This window comes from Miniopterus natalensis, chromosome 19 (genome assembly GCF_054644295.1).
Source record: "Miniopterus natalensis isolate mMinNat1 chromosome 19, mMinNat1.hap1, whole genome shotgun sequence".
NCBI lineage: Eukaryota > Metazoa > Chordata > Mammalia > Chiroptera > Miniopteridae > Miniopterus > Miniopterus natalensis.
Window position 1 is genome coordinate 19,335,958 of NC_142099.1, and position 10,211 is coordinate 19,346,168.

The 10,211-nt window shown below is 43.2% G+C and overlaps 1 protein-coding gene across 2 annotated transcripts in view; it reads left to right on the top strand.

Moving 5' to 3' along the window:
* RASAL2 (RAS protein activator like 2) overlaps positions 1 to 5,599 on the top strand; it is a 212,989-nt gene extending 207,390 nt beyond the window's left edge. The window contains exons 18-19 of one of the 2 annotated variants that reach the window (XM_087827943.1): positions 2,395 to 2,425; positions 4,639 to 5,599. In XM_087827943.1, coding sequence (XP_087684069.1) covers positions 2,395 to 2,425; positions 4,639 to 4,781 — 174 coding nt within the window. In that variant the 3' untranslated portion in view covers positions 4,782 to 5,599. The remainder of the gene's footprint in view (positions 1 to 2,394; positions 2,426 to 4,638) is intronic. The other variant, XM_016205041.2, reaches the window with a different exon arrangement.
* The last annotated feature ends 4,612 nt before the right edge of the window (positions 5,600 to 10,211 follow it).

Genomic DNA, 10,211 nt, shown 5'->3' on the forward strand with positions numbered 1-10,211 from the left:
TCATGAAATCAGTCTGGGCCTCTGCTCACTATAGCCTATACCTGTGACAGCAATGGTGTGATGACTGCCAAGAGTACCTCACAGGGACACATCAGTAATCAGAACAAAATCCAGCAGGCAGAAAATGTTCCTTAATTCTTTTTCATTTTATCAGTGCAAATTTGGTCGTATGTCTTAGAGCGAAACAAATCACAGAAGGCAGGTACGGTTTTGAAAATGTCTGGTCTGCCCACTGAATGTGTCACCTGCCTGAAGACAACCCAGCCAGGTTGGCATTTCTCACCCGTAAGCACATACCATATCCCTCAGCTATGAAATAAAATTGGGAGCAAGGACTTCATGTTCTCTCTTCTCTGCACGTCAGCCAGCAGTCAGTCTGTGTTAGAGCCCACCATGCTCTCAAATGTGCACTTGCCACCTTCAGTCTAGGTTCTGGGATGGAGTTTTCTTTTCAGAGGCACTGGGGGTGAGGCTGAAAGCACAGCCATGGGAAGAATGTTTCATGGGCCTCGTACTCCTTCAGACACACCTGACCTGGAAGTCGAGTGGGTTGTGGTGCTCTCTTGTCAGCATAGCTCCCAGAATATTTTGGACTCTTGAACTCTGTAGTTTCTGAATATTTAGACCCCCTGAATAGCAGAAGAAACTTCTGTTGTAATTATCTTACTTGGTTCTTTTTTAAAAACCTTTCTAGGTATCCCCAGGGTGGGTGAGGGAAGGGTAGTGGAGACAAGGCCATCTCTCTGTACGTACTATAAAAACTCATCCCAAATGCTTAAGAGAAAGAGCCTGGACAAAGAGAGCAGTTTAATCAGGAAAGCTAGTGTCGGCAAGTTTTCACTTTGGAGTTTTCAATATGACAAAACAAAGCAAAGAGAGTTCTGTTAATAGCCACACCAGGAAAGATTTTAGTTCTAATAAGTTACAACAGACCATTTTAATAATTTCAGCTGGCCTAAGACAGTTAGCAAAGGGAGTGTGGGTGTGTCATAGTGGTGGCTCTGCATGCAGTATTGCCCTTTCTCGGTGGTTCATCAAGACAACTTCATCATCAGCTTCTCATCATTAGCTCACCCCCCCTCCCTGTTTTGACATCTAGGGCAAGATGACTGGGTATGAAACAGGAGTCCTAGGTATAGAAGGTGAAAGCAAGAGAGGGAATTGGATTTATCAGGGCTCAAAAGCACTGAAAAACAACGACCTTCTGTCAGTTAACCAGGAGTGTGGCACTGTTCAGGAATGGGAGAAATATTACCCTCAAAGCACCAGACTTGTGGTCTAGCTCAACTAGATAATATTTTGTGCCCATCCCTCAAGGCAGTGGTGTTCAAATGGTTTGATTGCATGGACTACTTGGTAAAACTAGAGGCACCTTCCATAGGTCAGTTTCTAGTTGCTCCTACTGACCACTCAACAACAAGAACCAGTCTCAAATAATAGGTCACATCACACCAAAGCTGGCTAAATATCATCAATTACTGATTCCAACATAGGCTTTACTATACAGTAAATTTTCTACCAGAGGCCCACTAGGGATCCCTAAAGAATGCTGGGAAATCCACTGGACCACATATGGAAACCACTGCACTGTGCACAACACAAACCAAACACTAAAGCCAGTTTAAAAAAATTGTAATCTCCTAAAAAGGTAGGTTTCCCAGTTCCAGCTGTTGTCTTACTGATACATTAAAACCTTATTATAGCAGGAGACTATGAACATCCTTTGGCACCCTCTGTAATGAATGACTTTTTGTATTGGATTCTTTCCTTTGTAAGGAGGAATCTTACATCTCAAGTGTTTAATGCAGAGCAGCTCTTCTGGCATCATTTTATAGAATGAAGAGATGTTTGGGGGTGAAAGCTTCCCAGTGAGGTAACCCATACTTTTGCATCCCTGACATCTTCCTTGGTGCCACTAGTAGTACAAAAAACATTTCTGAAATGAATACAGCGTCTCTCCTTATACTAGAGTTGAGCCCAGCATTTCCCAAAACTCTAAAGACCAGATTCCCAGTGAACTGGTTTTCACCTCTCTCAGCAGCCCTGTGTCCCTACAGGAAAGGCTTATCCCTGAATTCAGCCTCTCCGTCTCCTTGAGTCAGTTCATGTCGCCAGCCTGGGCCAGCCGCTTTCTAACTGGAACAGAGGATGAGCACTCCACTGGTGAGGGCAGGTCCACCATCCTGAACCTTGTAGCATGGCCATGGGGATCCTGGTGATGGTACTAAGGGACCATTTCTCAAACATCAGACCAGGGACTGTGCCACCTTTCACCCCCCTCCAGGATCTCTCCATGTGACTCAGATGGAGAACAGAGAAGGGCTTCCTCCTCTGAGAAGCGAGCAGCTGCCTAGTTACTGTTGCAAGTGATACCTCCACTGTGTTAAATTACAGGTCCTAAATGGAGATGAGATTATTCAAACAGGCAAGTAAACCCTGTCGTTCTCTAGCCGAGCAGTTCCCAGCCCTGGCCCAGTGCACTGGCCTCCTACACATTCCAGCTCCTGACTCCCCACCCTTGGCATCGTTAATCTCAGGCCTGGACCAGATCGTTGTCTTTCAATCCAGGCAGAATCGCAGCATCAGAGCATCTTTTGTCACCTAAACTTGAACCTCAAAAGTCCCTATTTGATTTTTTTTTCTTTTACTTTTTGTTTTATTTGACAGTGAGGGAAATTACAAAAGGGAGTTTCTCCACTTGGAAACTTTCAACTGTTTGTGCAGGGGGGTAGCTTGGCTTCTGTTGTTACTCTCATGGTCAATAAATAAATACAAATACTCTTAACCTTCTTTGTGACTCTTTAAGAATCAAATAATTTTTCATAATGTCTAATTTTTTTATTGAACCTGGAAAATCCTGCATTCCTTGGTATGGATGGGGGCCTTATAATAAGATTATCCTAATGCTGAAATATATTTTCTTTTTTCATTATTTCAAGAAATTACATTTTTCTGTGTAGAGATCATTCCTAACCGTAGGGTAAAATATCAGATTTGGCTCCCACCCTTGTTTTCTGGTAACCAATGGCTGATCTTTACCTGCTGAATTAGAAAAGATCTATACTTGTTGTCCCAGTAAACTCCACTGGCTGTGATTTTTTAATTATTTTTAAAAGCCTCATGGATCTTTCTTTCTTGAGTTTTGCCTGTTCTTACAATGAGGCACTCACCTTCCCAAAGTCAAAAGCACACTTTACTAGATTAGTGGTTAGTTAATAATGCTGATTTTGGGTATCTTACCACCTGAGCTTTCCATCAGGAAAAGGAAGAATTTTTTTAATGATAATAAGTGTGAGCTGGGTTTTTTCATACTTTTGGAACCATGACCACCCCACTGCTGCCCTACAGGTCCCTCCCCCTGCCCGCAGCAGGGGAGCATCACTTGATCCTATGTCTGTCCTTTACCTAAATTCCCCACCCCCACCCCAGGCAGTGGTCTTTATTCTGGATCCCCCTCCCCCCCCATGGGCCCTGTGTGGCTGCTGCTTCAACAGCAAGGAGCAGCGTCAAAGCCTCCGCCCTTCTGTATCCTCTCAACCTGACCACGCCTCTCCTTAGCATGCTTTTCCCCATAAATGCAAAACCTCCCAGGGTAGGAAAGCTCCTTTTGGCTTTGGGGTTGTTCCTCACGTGCTATTTTCTTTTTAATTTCATGGGCATAGGTAAAGCTGGTTCTTCTCAGCATTAGCTTCTGGAATGATTTACATCACTGCTGAAGCTAGGATTAGCTTCTCTTTGCAAGACTGATAATATTTTGATGGGGTGATTTTTTTTTTTTTTTTAACTTAGATGGCCTACTTTTCTTGAGATTGCCCTTTTTTTTTTGGCCCTCCCTCCCCCCCTTTTTTTTGTATGTGTGTGTATTCAACACCCTTTGGTTCCAAAATATTGGTTCTAAAGCTTTTTTTCTTCTTCAGAGACTCAAAACTAAAAGGAAAGCAGTCCCCACATCGGGCAGCTTTCCAGGAGTAACTCTGAGCTGGAATGAGTCCAGGAGCTTGTGTTCTCTGTTTGTTTTCATGTGTTATGTTTACAGCACCCCCTCGGCCACACCTCCCTCCCTGTATCCAAGTAACTCCCTGGTCTGAGCTTTTGGCTGCTTTCTCCCTTCTTGCGTGTTGCATCCTCACTTTGTTGGTGACTATAAACTGCCACCATGTATTGTTTTTAATTTTGAGCACAATGTGAGTTCTCTGCAAGTGCGGCTGCCATGCCCTCGGTGGGGCTGAGAACCCACAGATCCCTTGCACTTCTCTGTGAAATGAAACCTCTGGTGCTTCTTTCTTTGCCACCTAATGTCCATGTTTTAATTTTGACCAAAAGCACTTAATACAGTCAGGCAGCTTGACCCCTGTGTTGCATAGTCTGAAGTAACACACGGTGTCATTTTTACATGGTACCTAGTGTCCAGAGGGATTATTAATAACAAATCCTGCTGTGCTGAAAGTACAGAAAGAGAAAATAAGCACAGCCCGGTGGGCTCAGTGTGCAGAAAGAGGCAGAGACGTTCCATTTGTCCGGGGAGCATCGTGCGTGCGGCTGTGTGATAGCAAGCGTTAGAACAGTCGTTTGAAAGAGAGCACTACGGTGTGATTTCCTGCGTGGAGCTGGAATAAAGCCATGATTGGTGTGTTGTAGGAAAAACGGATCGTGTCCCTGGATTCGGCCAACACCAGACTGATGAGCGCGCTGACCCAGGTGAAGGAGCGGTACAGCATGCAGGTCCGCAATGGCATCTCTCCCACCAACCCCACCAAGCTTTCCATCACGGAGAATGGTGAATTCAAAAACAGCAGCTGCTGATGGCCTTGGTGACCAGACAGACGGTGGGAGGAGACAGAAGGAAATGTCCCCGCTCTCCTGTCCCCAGCCCTTCACCCAGCCCCGCCTGGTTTACAGAATGTTACTACTTTGGCGAGAAACTCTCAGATGAAGAAGGAACCTTGTCTTTCAGGGCATAAGGCTAAGACCCGAGGTCGACGCTTTCCCCCGTGTCTCTGTGTACATAGGGAACTTAGTTCTGGGCCATGTACAGAAAATACCATTGTAATATACCCAAAGGAAGTTAATAATGTAGATTACCTTTTTAATTATTGCTATTTTTATTATTGTTGTCCTCCGTTGAAAGCACTGCAGTTGTTAGAGGAGGAAGGTAGGAGCTATGTGTGAGTGAGAACTGAGCCCAGCGGTTCAGTAGGTAGAGACCCAGTGTCTGTCTGTCTGTCTGTTTGGTAGAAGCGCACGGCGTATAATAGGACATTGTCAGAATGAATTTTTCAGGGATTCGTCTGCCAGTTAAAAAAAACCCACTCCAGCCCCCTTGCCCATGAGGGAAACATGCAAATACTAAGATCCAAACAAAACATTTTATCCCACTGATCACCCAAGACTGTCTCTGAATGTATAGCGACTCCGCTTTGGGGATACGCTGCTTCAGAGGACACAGACAAGAGCTCTTGCATCAAAACTGGACTTGAGGAGTGATTTCTATTGAACTCCTGTTGATGTTTATCTCCTTCTGTCTATAGCAGATGGAATTTTCCATTTTAGATAGGGGCTGTTTTTTTACCCCAGTTGTAATAAAGAGTGTTCTCTTTCTCTTCAGAGTTTACAAAACTAAACATCTGTGTCTCTACACACCATCTTCACCTTCCCACACCCACTGCCCTTCCCGCCCCCATGATGGCAGCAGGTCACCAACAGGGTTTACTCTCCCCTGGAGAGATTCTTCCAATATGCTGTCCATGAACCATCCAAACAGACACCCTTTCTTCCACACAGAAAAGGGCTAACCATACCATAGCAGAAATTTCTGAATATTTCCTATTTAAATATTTTCTATTTGTGAATTATAATTTTTATTTGGGATAAACATTTTATTCATTGTACTAGCATATTTCTGGGCAGGGTAATCTTATTTCAATCTTTAACTTTTAAATTGTTTTTTTCTGTAGTGGCCTAAGTAAAACTTGGAAAGGAAATCCATATCTGAGGCATCACTCTCTGGAAAGTGATGTCTCCTCTTGTAAGAAAAGAAACCCAAAGTGCAAGGCAGTGCATTCTGCTTGGTACTCCCCTGCTCTTAGTAGATTTGTCAGTAATGACTGTTTCACCAGTAAGTTTATAATTGGCTGTAGTGTAGGACAGAAACAGTCATGCAAGCTGAAGGATTTCCTTTTTTCCAAAGATGTGAAATGTCATCTTGAATGCAACCCTGATTACCAGAAGTATAGAATGTTACATGTTAGCCATTATATATACAAGTATATATACATATCTATTCACACGTGTACATATAACCACACAAATAGGAAACATCCATGCCTTCTGTGCTGTGAAATACAATGTTAAAAGGGTTTTGAATCTCTTTAAGCAAGATCTGAGTGGTGGTTTCTATTGAGAAAGAATACTTCTCAAATAAGTTAATGATGTTTATTTTAAATTATAAACTGTAAGGAAATTTTTAAAAGGTAAATGGGAGAGGGAGAAAAAAAGACCTGAGGGAGCCGTATGTATGGAGTGAGTGTTTCTACATAACAAAATTGGAAGGGAACATTTATCTGTCAGGTCCTGTTCTGAGTGAAGCCCAGACAGCGGCACCAAGCGCCCGTCTTGCAGGCCCCAGCTTGCGCTCTGACACTTTAGGGCTGCCCTCTCTCAGGTGGGTCTTTGTGTTGCACCTTTTAAAACATTTCCCTTCTTAACACTCCCATTTCTGCCAGTCAGAGATCTAAAACAGGGGTTTCTCATAGTGCTTATCTGATCTGCAGACCTCATACCCACGTGTTTGGTAGCCATGTATTTTTTTGACCCTTGGTAGTTATTTTACAAATTCTTACCTCTCCTCTCCAAGGTGAGGGCACACTGTGGTCAAAATCACTTATTTAAATTAACTAATTCTTTAATAGTGCCCTTTGTTGGGAGGGGGTGATGTAAGCATAGGTCCACTATTTCTCAGCTTTAGCCACGTTTAATTCTAATTCATTCTTTGTAAAAAGCTGTGCTGCAGAAAACCTGGTAAGAGAATTGTCGGTTTCAGGGGCCTAAAGTATGTAACATGAGTGATGTCTTGCTTGAGGTTTGGGAGCTCTCAGGTGCTGGTTATGGATTACAGAGGGTTGATAAACTTACCTGTACTGGGGGGCTGTTGGAGACATAAGCATCAAATGTGTTTTTGGTGGGTGCGATTTATCTTGTTGGCATGTGGGAGCTCCTTACAGTTGCCTACTTTGGAAGAGTAAATGCCCAAATGTTTGGACAGATTATGCAGCCCTCTTATTATCAGGATACCTCGAATGAAGAGAAGAGAGTAAAAAATAATAAAGTTAGAGGCAAGCTAGAAGTTCAGAGTTGTTGCCAGATGTTAAATGTTAGATTATCCTTTGAGCCTGTTTCTATCCAAATATTTTTGAGTTTTTCTTTAGAGAATGCTGCAATCTGTAGAAAAGGTTTTTTCCCCTTAGTATGGAAGAAGCCGCAACAGCTGAGTTTTGATGGAGGCATAGCTTAGTTGCCTTTCCTCAGCCCAGATAGGCACCAGCCTCTGTGCTGCTGGGAGGAGGGGCATGGTGAAGCAGCAGATGGCCTCAGATGGCCGAGTCTTGGGCTTCTACCCAGCACAGCACCGCATTGTGGGGCGCGGCAGAGACCAGGGCTGCGTGGAATTTGGAGGTCGGGACATGCTAAATGCTCACCCAGCTGTCAACCAGACTTGGCCATTGACAAGGACAGTGCTGATAGGACAGTGCAGGAAAAGAGCTTCGTACTCCCGTTTTATACCACTGGGCCAGCGCAGCGAAAAGAGTCATCACATTCCCGAGTGTCTGCAATACAAACCCTGCCGGGGTGGGGGGGTTATAACTAGGAACTGTAACAAACACTGGAGCATTTCTAGTGTGCCAGGCCCTATGGCCAAGTGCCATTGGGGTCTAGGGCAACCTGTCAGTAAGGGAAGATGGCAAAATGAGGTAACCATGCTGCGGTAGCTTTTGGCTTTTTCCACTTGGTATCCAGTTGGTCAGAATTAGCTTTCTCTGGTCTCCTTCCACCTTTCCCTGTGATGCTGTCAGAGCAAGGAAAAGTAGGATTTTCTGTCTACAACTGCTGAGAATGAGCTTGACTTTAGAAGTCAGGCTTCTCACTTACTAGCCTTCTTGTGGCCTTTGTTTATGAATCTGCAGTTTTGTCGACCTTTGGCTGTCCTCAGAGGTACACCAGGTTGGGAGTTCTTTCTTGGAAGTCCCAGGCGAGACGATCGCCATCAAGTGAGCTTGCACTAGTGTCTGTTTTTCTTCCATCTAGGTTTAGCTCTAGTTATCTCCAGCTGGGAGTTCCTGAGAAGGCTGGTTGTGGGCCTGAACTTAAGGAAGGAACCCTCTTCAGGATTACCAAGTCCCATGTGACCCTGAGCTCCAGGCTTGCCAGCAGACTGGACTTATCACTGGGCCTGACTCAGCAGCTCTGGAGCCCACACCACGGCTTCACTGAATTTCAGCCACCCCTTTGGAGGCCACCCTCTCCCTTCCCCTTTTCCTTCCAAGTCCAGCAGTGAAATCTCCTGCTTGGCCCAGCAGTAAACAGCTGCCTTCCCACCCCTACCTGGGGGCCAAGAATTTGGGATACTTTGTTTTTATCGATATGTCAATTGAAAGGACCTGTTTTACTAGTTTTTTAAAAGTAAGATATATTGGGGTGTTGAGTTTTTTAAATAGAATCTCTTTTTGTGTTTGAGTAATTATTAGTTCTAGAAGCATTCTCTTCTTGTGCTCATGACCCAGTTTTAAAGCTCTTGGGCTTAGGAAAGACAAAGGTGATGAAATTTGCATGAGATCAAATAAATATCTTATGAGGAGTGAAAGAGCCCGAGGAAGATAACCTGATCCAAAAGGGGCCTGTGCACAGCAGCCTTCTCAGGAGCCCAAAGGTTCAGAGAAACAGGATTTACAGCCTTGCCTGCTCTTAAAATACATAGATGTATGGAAACATGGTATCTGGAGACAACACGTGCACACCCACACAAAACACAATTCCTAGGGCTTCCACCTTCTGAATGTTAATCCATTTTATGGAGCAGTGATTCCCAAACTTTCTTGGGTGGTTTAGATTTTATGTTCTCATTTGTTAGGTTTTATGACAGTGGTTCTCTCTTTTTTTGAAATGTACCATATGTGTTATGTGTGTGTGTGTGTGTGTGTGTGTGTGTGTGTGTGTATATATATATATATATATATATATAAGTTAAAGTAACTTGACATTGATTTGGTTTGACATTGTCTCAAGGACCCTAGGTATCGTTATTGATATCTTGGGGCGTCATAGAAGGAAAGTTGAATCTCACTGATCTGGATTCAGATCAGTGAAGATCAGTGGGATCCAGAAAAAGGTAGTTTTGGTTCCTGATCAGTTACTCCTCAGGTGTTTGCATAACTAACCCGGCCCCCAGTGGGACTTGGCAAATGCAGTAAGCCACCCAAGGAAAGCAAATTTTGCTCAAATTTTATCATGCATTTTAACTTCCTACTCAGTTCTTATTTTTCATTCAGATGCCCTTGTTTTCCCTGGGAAGTTTTTTAGTTCGGGACCTAGATCCAGATGTATCTACTATAGACAGATTAACACAGAAGCTGTGTTTTACGGGACTCCATCATCTGTGTGGGGGTACATAGATTTGTGTAGAAATATCATATCTATGTCATCTCTAACTCCCAAGGGAAATTTTTCAATTCCCAGTTCACCAAAAGGTTAAATGCTGATTGATTCAATGACCATTGTCCTGTAGAGAAGTTGAAATAAATAGTAAAGCTTAAATTTTGACTGGTGCTTAGACATTTCCTAGTCATGTTAAAATTAACTCAAGCAGACAGCAGCACATTAACCTGAATCACACCTGTGAGGAACTTATCTTCTAAATTTGCTTTTGTTTTTCATCTCCAGGGCCTTAATAAAAGTGTGTTAATACACATGACTATTTTACAATGATAGCTCTAAATAATTTATTTTTTATTTCAAGAAAGAGAAATACACCTTAGAAAAACAGAACCCAAGGTTTTATTTTATTTTTAAAGCCATATTTTTGTGCTGGTAGCACTTAGTGTGTTCCACATGTGAGATCCATATCTGCATTTCATTACCTGGGTTTGTTCTAAAGAAGATTTATTTTTGTTCTGTGAATAATTTTTGATGGTTCTTGTACATGTACAGATATAGATACG